The following is a 13,300-nucleotide window of genomic DNA, read 5'->3' on the forward strand; positions in this document are numbered from 1 at the left end:
CTTTCCGAGGTTTTGCCAAGCGGGCCCCTGACAGTACGCATTGGGGGCCCCCGAATCTGCCTGTGTATCCGATGGCCCTTAAACAGCCCTGCAAAATCCTAATCAAAGTATCATCATCAAAAACGGATCCATGCATTAAAAGTGAGATCTGGGTTTAAAATGCCAGCATCGGGAGACTGCGCGCGCAGAGCGATTTTTCCCCCCTCACTATAATTTCGGTGATCAGCAGCTTCACGTAAATTCCCCACCTGCCCAAGTAATGAAGAAGTTTGGATCATTTATTTTAGAGTGCAGTGAAGGATAAGAGAAGAAAACGTGGGGCGAGGACATGGCAATACCAAATTAAACATTTTGGTCTTTTTTAATTAGCACTTGAAATTAATTAGCCCTCTTGCATTAAATTACACCATAATTAATAGACATGTCACTAGCATACGGATACAAAGCAGGTTTAAATAGCGTTAGCGTCATTTCCAACTGTTGTCTGGAGGGACATCGATGAGGGTAAATAATACATTTAAAAAATCCCCAATGTGTAATCAAGCAGCTGTTTAGCGGAGACCAGAAGGGAGAGATTTCCCTACCATGAGCACAACGTTTTCCAGGCTGCAATTATAATCCGGAACCTGTACACGCCAGAAGGATTTGAAAATACAACCACAAAGACACAATATGATATCACAACCTATCCTCGCAGAAAACCATTAATAATTCTTCACAATGGCTTTCAAAGTACTTCAAACGCGACTGTTTAGCTGGAATGTGATGGGGAAAACGGAAGCGCAAAATACCGGTATTTACTGGTGAATCGGCCAGGATGAATTACCACAAGTAACCATGAAAATACGAACTTTGATGAGAAAAACGGGACACATCCGCTCGGTTATACAGCGAGTTCGTCAAATAGCGCAATTTCTCAGACTATATTCTCCTTAAACATGCGCGCACAGATTTTTAGCCCCGACTTTGGCTCCTTGCTTTATCAGCCTTAATGCCGGAGTCCATTAAATTAAATAAAATGGTTCTGATGCATGAAGCGTTAGTTTGTGAACTAACAAAAAACCAATCGTGTTAAACAGGGCTTATGTCAGCAGCACCAGCATTATCTATCAATATATTAATGTCAGCATGTAAAATAGCTGTTCCCTGGGGAGAATTTAACAGTCTTCATTATTTAAAACAATTAACTTCCGAATTAATTGTTTAAAAGTTTTACAGGTACATTTGCGTCAGTACTACCTAAACCCTTTAGTCAATCATTTGTGAAACAAGAGGTATTAGCACTGAAGGCAATTAATATTAATTGAACATTTTGGGTAATTATAACTATGGAAACGTTATTTTGGAAAGAAAAAAACGCAGCAAACTGTTTAAGGCGAATTAACGTGACATTCAAACACAAAAAAACTCAATGGGGTTTTCATCGCAGGTAAAGCAGGACGTAAGCTATCAATAATCATTTGCTACAGTTTATGGCCACATGTATATATAACTGACCCCTACAAGTCCGGCATCTGACGAGATTATTAAATATATTACCTAAGAGCGATATTAAATTATTGGTTCAAAGTGACTACAGTGGCATTTAGGAGAGCCAAATCCTTTCATTTGTTTTACTGTACTAATATGGATCTTCTGTCTTTCAACATAAAACACACAAAGTTAACTTCAGAATAAAAATTGGATTGTTTAGTAAACCGCTTCTTTATTCCTTTACAAAATAGGTACAAATACAGAAGTATGCTTTTCACACAAACAGGAAAATTCCAGAATATATACAGGGTTTACCAAAAATAACGTAGTTCTAATAAACACATGATCTTTGTAAACAATATGTACAAATTATCCATACAGTAAAACATAAACTTTCCACCTCTGTGTTTCAGCTACACCTTCCTAATAATCTTTTGGCTAAAAAGCTGACGGAGTAGAAATGACCGCTTGCTTATTTATCAGAAACCATAAAAATAATTATTAAAATCATCTCAAACCATTGGACAAATAGGTCTATTTGTGCTTTTTATATTATTTAGATGTTTATTCTCTGTTTACCGTTATGATATTTTACCAAGATAAAACTGCATTGCCTGAAATGTGGCAAGCTTAAATGTAAATTTTAAAAAAGGAAATATATATAAATAGTTACAAAACAAATTCCCTTTAACAGCTACAGACAATACTGCTTGACGCTTGGAAAGAGACAGATGCTTTCGCGATGTACATTAGTAACATAGTTTCTCGTTTTCACTTGTAATAAAGCACTAAAACTAAAATATGATGCCGTTAAAAAACAAACCAACGCACATTAACTCCAAAGGCCACCTGGAAACGTCGTCCGTTCAACAAATAAATTACAAAGCGGCACTATTCAGACACGATAGCTGCATAGAAGCAAGCGATTCCTATTTAGACCGAAAAGGGAATTAGGGATGGCGTAAAACGTCCATTGCACGAAAAATATTGCAAGTATTTTCAAATTACGAACCATTTTCGAGCAGAACCCATTACATCACAGGAGCCGATCACAAATCCAGCCAATCGCGGCTTCTCGTTGGTTTAATTATGAATCAGGAAAATGGCATTATGGGAAATTTCCGAGCGCCATCCATTCGAATCAGATATGCGACTCCAAACTTCAATTCAGGAGGGTTAAAAAGGCCAACAGTTACAGTTCTAATCACGGTGGGAAAACCGATTCAGAAACACAAGCTCCATGTGATAGTAGAGTCAGTGTCATCGTCATTGCAATGGCATTACACCCCCACCCCCCCATGTTTGATCTAGAGTCCATAAGTCGGTTCTCTGAAAATCAAACATCTTTACGGCACCTCCTTCCACAACTTTCCAAAACGAATATTTTTATTATTGACAACATTATTTCAGGTATATCAGTGTGGTATTAAAAACTCAGGCCCTCCTGCAAACCGTTTTACAAGTTTACTGAGAGATCTGTCTGGCTGAGAGCTGCATCAACATAAACAGGGAGTCTGAAAGTATAACAATTTTCTCTTCAAGGAATGAGATGGACGTGATTTTATGTGACCCAAATAATTATTTGATGCTAAAATATTAAATAGGTGGCAGAAGTACTGTACATGCTAATCAAAACCATTCTTAAGAAAATGAATTATATACATTTTAATTTACTCAGCATCGGTTGCCAAACTTCATTTTCACGCTTTTGTCGTTCCAAAAGAGACACATAAAAAATGTCAGGTTCGCAAAAGGTTATACGTTTTGTTCAGAAACGTGAGGCAATGTGACCGCACTCAATCAATACTGTAGGCTGTACGACCAGGTCTGGAATATATTGCTTCTTCAGGAAAAGGGGAAAAAATGTTAAAGGTATATTAAGTTATCCTTCACTTTGGGACAGTTCATTCCATGCCCAGTAGTGGGCGTCTCTCACAGGTGCACACAGCTCCTCCAGCTCAGGCTTACGCTCAGACCCAGATTGCATCACGGCCTCCCCCACCCCCCCCACCCCCCCACTCCCCGTGTCCAGAACATGCTAGCCATGATTTTTCCAGCCAAAGTACTTTTCCTTAATTTTCCCAATCTGATTCTGAAGTTAAGGTCATGACAGAAACACTGAGCCGAAGCGACTGACCCAACGGAAGGCACGTTGTGGGCAGGATGCATCTGGGCGGGGGGGGGGTGGGGGTGGGGGGGTTGCTACTTGAGCAGGGCGCGGTACAGCAGCAGTGAGCGAGCAGTTTCCCGGTCCTGCTCCATGTAGAAGATGAAGTCCCTGAGGTTGACGCGGGTGATGCGTTGCCGTGGATACTGTCGTGAGGCGGCGCCGCTTGCCGAGGAGCTGGCCGACACACCCAATGAACTCCCCGAGACCTGCGGAGGAAGAGGAAGGAATTAGCGTGGAGGGCGTCAGAAGGCGTGGAGGCTTTACGAAATCTCAGCACCTCTGCGTCAGCCACTTAAGTAAATAATTATCAAACTCGGACCACCCTGACGATCTGCAGATGGGGGGCTCGGTGGGTTTGACAAGAAAAGGTTTTAAGTTGAAGTCCCTGGAGAGACTGTGATGTTGTATGCTGCAGCAAAACATCAATTCAAATGGGGGGAAATGAAATCATGTTAACCTCAATGAGAATCCAGCTTGACTCAATCTAGTTAAAAACTGGGCTTTTTGACTACATTTAATGTATATGCCTTTTTAGGGTGCTCTCCAGTGTCCTTTCAGCACTTGGAGATATAGCTTTTAATTACCTGACTCTATGAGATTAATCTCTTCAAAGTGCTGCAGATAAGAATTTTTAAAAGGACTAAGAAATATGTATAATTCTTAAAACAAGTAGTTTGTGATCTAAGCCGACATTCTGCTGCTTCTGATTGTAAACCTCTTTGGCTATTTTTTTTTTGTTGAGTAGAGAAGAGAAGGAAGATTGCATGGGACCATAAAAAAGACCATCTTACATCTTCAGATGAAAAACACCAGCTAAATAACATATACAATCTAACCACTTGAATCCAGGCAGAAAACAAACATCACGGACATTTTAATGACAGCCCCCACCCCCCACGACACTTTGTTTTATCCTGGTTATGTCCCATAAACACAGAGCACAGTAGACTGACACTAACTGGAAACATCTGAAGGAGACCCAGGAGAACCACGTCCAGTTTCCGCAGACATCACACAATGCAAACATAATCATATCTGGCTCAACAGTAACCATATCAAAGACCGCGGCAGATTGTGCATCCTGGACTGTGCTGTGTCTTCGAACACATCCATTACCGGCTCTGAGGCTAATGTGCTGAGAACGTCCATATGGGGACAGGGCAGGCATGGCCCTGGGGGAAATGGGAACAGAGCATCTGAGGGGAGAGGCACTCACTCACCAAGCAGAGCCACCGCCACATTACACCCCCACCCTTCATGATTTGGGCTACGTGCCCAGCGCCATGCCAATTAGCGCCGTTCTCCCCCAGTCAGAGAACCCCAGGCAGATCCACCATCCCACTCCTGGGCTCCACACAGGCCCCTTCAGATCCACCTTTCCTCACCTGGGTTCCATGCCAGTTCATTCACATACACCTTCCTGCACGTGAGCCCCACGCAGGCCCAATCAGATCCACCTTCCTTCACTTTGGCTCAACACAGTGCCCAATCAGATCCACCTTCCTCTAATCAGGCTCCACGCAGGCCCAATCAGATCCACCTTCCTTCACTTTGGCTCAACACAGTGCCCAATCAGATCCACCTTCCTTCAATCAGGCTCCACGCAGGCCCAATCAGATCCATCTCTGTAATCTTTGACCTCTGGCAGCTGGTATAACAACAGCTGCAGTATCTATTACTCCTCCATTTTTATCCTATAACATTTAAGTAGGCATTGTCTTATTTTAATAGGTTCAACGTGTTTGCCAATGAACCCAATCACTGCTGTTTCCCGTGTGCAAGAAGATGCATCAGTTATCGATTCATGCTGAGAAGAAAAGGAAAAGAAATTAAAAGCCGACCATCACACTTCTCAGGCAATAAAAAGACACAGTTACATATGAGAGGTTCGAAAATGGCGTCGGCCCATCAGTGTGCTCATGTGACCGATCCGGGTCCAATGAAGTGGAACGGCATCAAGGGGCACGTTCAGAGCAGAGGCGCAGCCAGGACGCCTCCAGCAGGAACACAGTGAGGTCTCCAAAGCCGCCAGCAATCTCGTTCGGGCTTGTGTTTCGGGTCGGGCATGCCCTCCAATGGGGCAGGGCGGGAGGGGCAGGGCGGAGGGCCCCGGGCGTGCTACACGCCCCCCCCGGCAGCGAAGCTCGGCGGCCCGCCAGCGGGTGGGGCTGCTTTCCCAGGCTTTGGGGCCACCTGACATGGGGGGGGGTAGAGAGAGAGACAGGAACCCATGTATGTGGCCAATACGGGGCTCTCAGATCCCTCATCACCGTGGGTCCGGACGGCGGCAGTCTTGCCGGCAAGTCAGTGCCGTTAGCGGCGCTCTGCCGCGGAGCTCCACGGCGGGGGAAGGAGCCGCCATTCCCCCCCACACAAGCTGCACCCTGGCAGGCTGCCCCCGGCGCTGGCTCCAGCCTCCGCTACCAGACAAGCTGGCGCACATTCGGATCCTCTCTGGGCACGGGCCGGGCCGGGCCGGAGCAGAGTGAGAACACAGTCAAATCCGGATGGAATGCAACGTCGAGGCCCAAAGGACGGCGGCGGTGCGTGATCCAGGATTGGGTCCGGCAGTTGTACCCTTGAGCCAGGCATTCAAACTAAAGCACTTCAGTGAATAGGAGGTATAAGACAGAGCTTATGGAAGCTGCCTGGGTTTGAAGTGTGAGGATCCCGCAGAAACCCAACACAGCTGCCTACTGCAACTGAACACCACTATGGAGGACAAGGAGCTCATTTTCATTAAGCTCCAAGTCTCACCTCCACCTACGTGGGATTAGCCTTCAGGATCCACGATCCTGACATCTGGCACTCCGGGGAGTGGGGTGGGGGGGCACGAAGGAGGGTATGCCCGCAGCCTTTGGGGCCATGAGGGACACCCAGCTGTGCAAACAGGCCTGCGAGCAAACACATCAACCTGGGAGCCCCCCCCGCTGCGGATCAAACCATCTGTCAGGCGTCACGGGGGCCGCCGTGTCGGCCGGAAGGAGCTGGAAGACGGGATTCTCAGGCTGCCACTGCCAGTCGCCTCTGCCTTCCTGCCACCATGGACTCCAAACAAGTCCGAACGCCTCTGCTCTTGCGGTCGGCTGCCTATGTCAGCCCTGGATGTGAGGATTATGTGTGCATTGTCTTCTGGGACTCTGCAAACCTCCTGTTAAAGCCAGTGTCTAACTGCCCCCTACCCACCAGACAGATACTGCATACCCCCAGCCAAAGAAAAAAGCTCTTCCACTATTTGTGAGTTACAATCACATATGATGAGACAGCATTTTTACAGACTGGACTGGCCTGCTGACCTTGCCGGTTATGATTATATGCTTGTTAATAAATATGTTACCAGAGAATGAGGAACCAGTTCTCATACAGATAATCAGTACTTCACTGCATTCGTGTATTTCTTGACAGTGATGTTCAAACTCAACCCAGGCGTATTTTTTGGTGTCATTGTCTTGATTGATATCGGATCGGTCATAATATCACTCCGCCATTTAAACGGCAGAGACAAGCCCCACCTCCGTCTCCAGACACTGTTTTTATTTTTATTTTTTAGCTATTTTGGGAGGGGAGTGGTTATCATTTTAAAAACTGCTGTCCAAAGAAATCTATCAATGAAAGAGCAGAAGCGCTTCCTCTCGTAATCAATAGGACCAAAGACATTTGGGTAAGGAGTTAACTGATTTGCTGCTGGTTCTCTGACGCCGAGGCCGGGCCTGTTCATCTTAGAATGTGAACATTAAGTAATAACAATTATAACAATATTGATTCACGATTTGTGTATATATATATGTATATGTTACGCTCCTTTGAAGCAAATAAACGAGTGTGTAGGAATCATGAGCTTTTTGGATGCTTTTCCACCATCTAAAACACCACAGACATAAATCCTCTGTCTCGTGCGACTCAAATCAAAGACCTGAAAAGACAGGAAGGGCCATATTTTACGTAGGCTTCTTTCTCCGACAATAAAAAAGGTAGGAAATGGGGGGGAAAGGGGAAAAAAATGTCTTGCCTCAGATCCCGATTAAAAAAAAAAAATGGAGAAATTAAATTGGATGGCATGTGGGCTGCAGTCGATCCCGCAGAATGGAGACGACAAATCTCACAGACGGCCAAGCGGCTGGCGTCCTAATGCACGTATAAAACACAAAAACGGCACCATCGTTCCACGACGAGCCGCAGCGACTGTGCGGGATCTCAGCCGAGGAGGAGACGGCTAAAAAGGAAGGGGAAAGGAAAAAAAGAGAAGGGGGAAAAAAAAAAAACACCTTATTACTTCCAACCCCTGCAAGCCATTTTGGTCTCCAAAGGTTCTGACTCGCCCGGGGCCATGTGTCTGCAGTGTTTCGGGAAATGACTTGCTTTCGCACGAACAGCGCGTGGCTCTGCATTGCTGCTGCCCCCAGCGTCCCCCGCTGCTGCTCGGCTTAACCCTCGCCTGCCCCGCGCACCGCGAGGAGCCACGGGAGACCGGAGCAGGCCAAGGGCAGGGGGCGCCACCGAGACGCGGTCGGGGGGGCGGGACCAGCAGGAGTGACGCTACACCACGCATTACGGATGATACATTTAAATATAAATACACACACACATACATGCATACATACATATACACACATACACACACAGACACGCATGTTGTAGACTGGTAGTTCTACAGTCAAATGTATATTAACCGTGGGTTACATCTGCAAACTAGTTGACACAACACTTAATTAAAACATCTCGCTTTAGGTCAGGAATTCGCTAATTAGTGGCACAATGACAAGGCCGCGTTTCCATGGGTTACGGCGTAGATGAAAGAGTGAACCTGGGCTGAGAAGCATGGGGGGGGGGGGGGATTCCTTAGAGCCCGGCCGGGACACCACAGCCCACCCCCCCCCGGAAAGACACTCAGGGTATGGCTAACGATGCAAGCGAGCATGACGATCCTCATGCACTGGTGCTGTCCACCATAATGTGCCACTACATCGAACTTCCTGCATTGTAATGGGAGGCTTGCCTGTTAATTCCCATTAATGTAAATCCAGGCAGGAGGTCAACTTTCCTTCTCAGAGTCCAGAAGCCACTGCGCTTCTTGGGGACTCTGTCACTACAGAAAGACACCCGACCACGCCGGCAGACACGCAAGCCGCCGGCGTTCCGTGCGCGGCGACCCACCGGTGTAAATAACCACATTAAATTCACCGCAAAGGTCACACGTTTATCTCAGATGCTTAAAAACTTTTCCCTCCTTGCTTTAAAATACAAAATATAAAAACACAAGGATCATTAAAACTTACTGTATAACGTATGAAGCGTCAAGCCATGTATCCATTACTGCTCATGAAAGACAAGTTGTGAAACTTTGCAGCATTAAATATTCAACGCATAAGTAAAATGAGACCAATTAAAGCGGAGGGAGAGGGGTAATGAGTGCCGGGTCGGTCCCTGTCCTCTGCAGCCCATGCTAATGACGCTGTTGCTTTTGCACCCATCACTTGAATGGTGAAGCGATGTCATTTCCTGTGGGCTTCACCCTTCCGCCAACGTTCTCTCCGAGATGGATGATGGACTTTTAATTAAAACTGGAATATTTTAGGGGTGGGGAATTTTAAAAGAGGTCCCTCCCCCACCACCTACACTTGAGGTCAGACCACGCCTGGACGGTAGGGGCTAGACCAAAATATATATTATATAAATATATATATGTTTTTTAGCACCAAAGTGGTTTCTAGGGGGGAAAAAGCATGAGGACTGGAAGGAGAGAACCGGAATGGGGTCACGATGAAAATGGCTGCTTAGCTCACACAGGGTGGCAGAATCAGGGGAAGAAAATTCAAATCTACAGTTTCATTCTGCAAACTAAATCATTGCTTCCTCTGGGGGGTGGGGGGTTGGGGGCGGCGGACGGAGGCCACAGAGTGCCTACCACTCGCAAAGGCAGAGGGCGCACTTCCCATTCCCACAGAGGGAGATGAAGGTCTTGAGAAATCAAAGACCACCAAAAGAGGAACAGAGGCCAGCATTTAAAATGGAAAAGAAACGGAATTAATGCCGCTTTGGCCAAGAGAGTATTTTTCCGAGTCTCTTTGAGCGCCACAGAACTGCTGTTACCCATCGCTGCCTGACAGACTGAGTGCGGGGAGGCTTCAGAGACGAACCCCAGGAATGGTTCAGAAACAAAAGCGATGACAGGATCGTTTATGGGAAGGAGGCATGAATGCAGGCAAACGGGCCGTGCCGGCGAGGGTACGGAGCCCAAACGCTTCACGGCACGCAGGACGCCCCTCCTGAAGGCTGTGCGGGAGAGCCTGTCAGAATCTGGGGCGGTTAACGGCCCCCTTTGAAGGCACAAAGGAGGAACGCACTTCTGACACTGACAATCGTGCCGTTTCCACCCAAAGCACCACAGAAGCTTTCTGTGGCCCTTCCCGAACATTATAAACCGTATTCATGGCAACAGAGGCGAAAACGTTACTAACTGAAGACTGATGTCTGACGACGATGGAAATAATTTTATAAAAATGACTTCAGCTATTTACCCTCTTCTGTCTGGTCTTCAGTAGAATGCTTTGGTCTCTCAATACCGTGAAAGTTCTCCGTGGAGACAGAAGAGATCCAACAATTGCTGTCCATTTGTTTAGTCATGTGAAGCGATGGTCACGTGATGCGGAGGTGAAAGGTCACGGGAGGACGTGCTGTGACGGCAACACGCATAACTCACTTTTTATTTTCTGTGACTATGTGTAATTTAAAAAGACCCACAGCATCAGTAAAACTCCCCCCTCTGGGGCTGCTCTGTTTAGTATTATAATTGTCTAATATTGACAATTTAAGACTACAGGCATGTGCACAGAACAAACCGTGCATGTTAGCGGAGGGGAAACGCCATCTTCCTGCAGCGCTGCGGGGCCGTGCCTACTGGCTGGTGCCCACTGGCTGGTGCCCACGGGGCCACCTGGGAACGCGGCGACGCCACGACGTCGGTGAGGGGGAGGGAATCCCGATGCTTACGGGCGGGAACAAACGTGATTTGAGAACGGGAGGGACAGAGCTGTCGGCAGGCTGGGAACGGACACCGTCTCTGTACGTGCACATGCAAGCACACTTAACATACTACAGGAGTGACATCGACTGCTGTTCTCACAGCTGCACCCAGGCTGTGGACGAGCCGACCCCCCCATACCAGGGCTGCACCTATACTGAGCGTTTCTCTATCCAGTTTGAAGGCTCATCTTTTCTCCTTTGCTTTTGATTAGAATGGGTGTCCGTTACCCGCTTTTGCTCAGCTTTTGCAGTTCTGTTCTAATTTCCATCCATCCATCCTGTATTATTCTAATTCCTCTCTCTTATTTATTGTCTTTTGTTCCCTTGATTTCGTCCAGCATTTTGGTCGACCTCTATTGTGTTAAATGTGCCCTATGCATACATTTTGAATCGATTCCAATTGATGCGACAGTCCATGCTGCTCCAAAAGCTGAACAACCAATCAGAAGCTGTCACCCAGAATCACCCCAACTGTGACTGTTTGACCTGTGATGGAAGTTGATCTTGTGGCACTTTGCGATTGTCAGGTAGAGGTGTAAACACGGCAACTTGGGGGGGGGGGGGGGGGGGCGGTTTAATGATGGGGTGAGCAGAATTCAAAGAGCAGTAATAAGTACATACCCAAAAGAACGCTTGGTTCCTATGAACACGCTCCGTGTCGATGCGCGTTACGGCACCAATCACAGCCCCGGTTTCAGCGGGGCCGTCTCGTCAAGTTTACGCCGACGCCCTCAGACTTTAAACGCCCTCGTATCGCACAGAATTATTATGCTGCCTCCTCATTACAGCGGCGAAAATACAGCAGAAGTTAAACCCGCGTATGTTAAAACCGCTGGTGTGACCGTATTCACCGAAGTAACAGGCGGCAGGCGATTTTAAACGCCTCTGTGATGATTTATTAATGATATTCACGAGAGTGTTTACCACGACTCTATACCGAGAGACGGATAAGCTACATCGCGGAGATGGCTCAAAAAAATAAATTAATAAAAATAAAAAGATGGAGCGCGGCCGGGTTTGTCCTTTAAACGGATCCGGCTGCGGAACGGTGCCACAGAAGCTATGGTGGCACGAATACAGAACAAGGGAAGGCTGTTAAAGACCCCCCCCACAAAACAAAAGACGAAAATGAGAAGTTTAAAACCGCAAAAACTCAATGAAAAGTATAACAAAGGCAGAGCTGGGCTCAGAGAGGGCGGTGGCCCCACCCAATAAGAAGCCATTCCTAACGTGTTCAAATTGATCAAATGGAAAGCAGTGAATAGAAGGGGAGGGGGGGGGGGGGAATTAAGCTGAGGCAAAAAGTGTGACTTGGATTTAATATTTTATAATTGCCAAGGGACATTCTGAGATCAATGCATTTTTGCCTGAGACATACATCAGAAAGAGATGTACTTCAGTCTTTTTTAGGGAACTTCAGTCTATTTAATTCTGCTGTCTGATGCATGTGAAATAGGCCTTTCTTGGCCTTCCTCTGTACCTCCTGGCGCGGCTCGGGGCGGGAATTACCATTGTTAATGGGCGCCATTGGAGGGACTGGGCACGGGGGCCAATAAGCCGTCCTCGGTAATGGATGGGATTGTTTATTCGCCTGCGCCGTTTTTTTGTCCATGGCTAATTTTAGCTGCTTCGCCTTTAACGGTGAGAGGAAAAAAAGACGCATCAATAAGAGCACGTCGAAACTCAGGACGCGTGACTCACCTCGCCGTAAACAGATGGGGGCGGACCAGGCCGGAAATGGGGGGGGGATGCAGAGGGTATACAGACTGCCCTGTGGACAAGGTCTCAGGGTCAAGGAAGATCGTCCCAAAGACGAGTCAGAGTCTGCTCATCACCTATCACGGAGGAAATGACTCCCAGAAGGCCAGGTGAGAAGCTCGCTCTCCTGACTCTCTCAGGGACTCTGACGAACACAGACCCAAAACCCAAATTAAACCTCAGTTAGGGTGCTTAAATCAACTTCACCTAGGCTCGAGCAGTATCGCAGGTATACCGTGGTATTTTGGGTATACTTGTATCATCAAAATTACAAAGCAACAGAAGAGGATTGCTTCCGAAAATACAGACGCTCCCTGGGATATGACGGAACGAGTTACAATGTTTCGACTTTACAATAGGTGCATGTTTTTCCACTTTCAGTACATTATTCAATAAATTACATGAGATATTCAACACTTTACGAGAAAATAGGCTTTGTGGTAATGATTTTGCTCAACTGTAGGCTAATTTAAGTATCCTAAGCACGGTTAAGGTAGGCTAGGCTAGGTTATGATGTTCGTTAGTTTAGGTGTACAGTATCAAAATGTATTTTTGCCTTCTGATTGGTTTATTTGAATGTAACCCCATTGTAACCTGGGGAGAGGCTGTACCGTCAAAATCCACCGTATGATGCATGGACAGCATGATGGTATGAAAAATGAGATACTGCTGAAGTCAACCTCTACTCCATTTAAGGTGTCACCATCAGATTTTTTATTTTTTTTTAATCCACATTTACTCACATACTCACTTCTGCACTAAACATACCACCTTTGTGTCTCCCGCATGCGAATCCTCCCCCAGGCCTTGGATAATCTCCTGAACTTGCCCCCCACACACCCCGCTGCGCGCTCAGCTGGGAGACGCCGGCGACCA

At 46.7% G+C, this 13,300-nt stretch overlaps 1 protein-coding gene across 4 annotated transcripts in view; it reads right to left on the reverse strand.

Moving 5' to 3' along the window:
- Positions 1-1,685: 1,685 nt before the first annotated feature.
- The window catches only part of LOC111832695 (transcription initiation factor TFIID subunit 4-like), a 55,038-nt gene continuing 43,423 nt past the window's right edge, over positions 1,686-13,300 (reverse strand). For all 4 annotated transcript variants that reach the window (XM_023790343.2, XM_023790342.2, XM_023790341.2 and 1 more), the window contains exon 15: positions 1,686-3,849. In XM_023790343.2, the coding sequence (XP_023646111.2) occupies positions 3,676-3,849 (174 nt within the window). In that variant the 3' untranslated portion in view covers positions 1,686-3,675. The remainder of the gene's footprint in view (positions 3,850-13,300) is intronic.

The sequence above is a fragment of the Paramormyrops kingsleyae genome, chromosome 11 (assembly GCF_048594095.1).
Source record: "Paramormyrops kingsleyae isolate MSU_618 chromosome 11, PKINGS_0.4, whole genome shotgun sequence".
Classification (NCBI taxonomy): domain Eukaryota; kingdom Metazoa; phylum Chordata; class Actinopteri; order Osteoglossiformes; family Mormyridae; genus Paramormyrops; species Paramormyrops kingsleyae.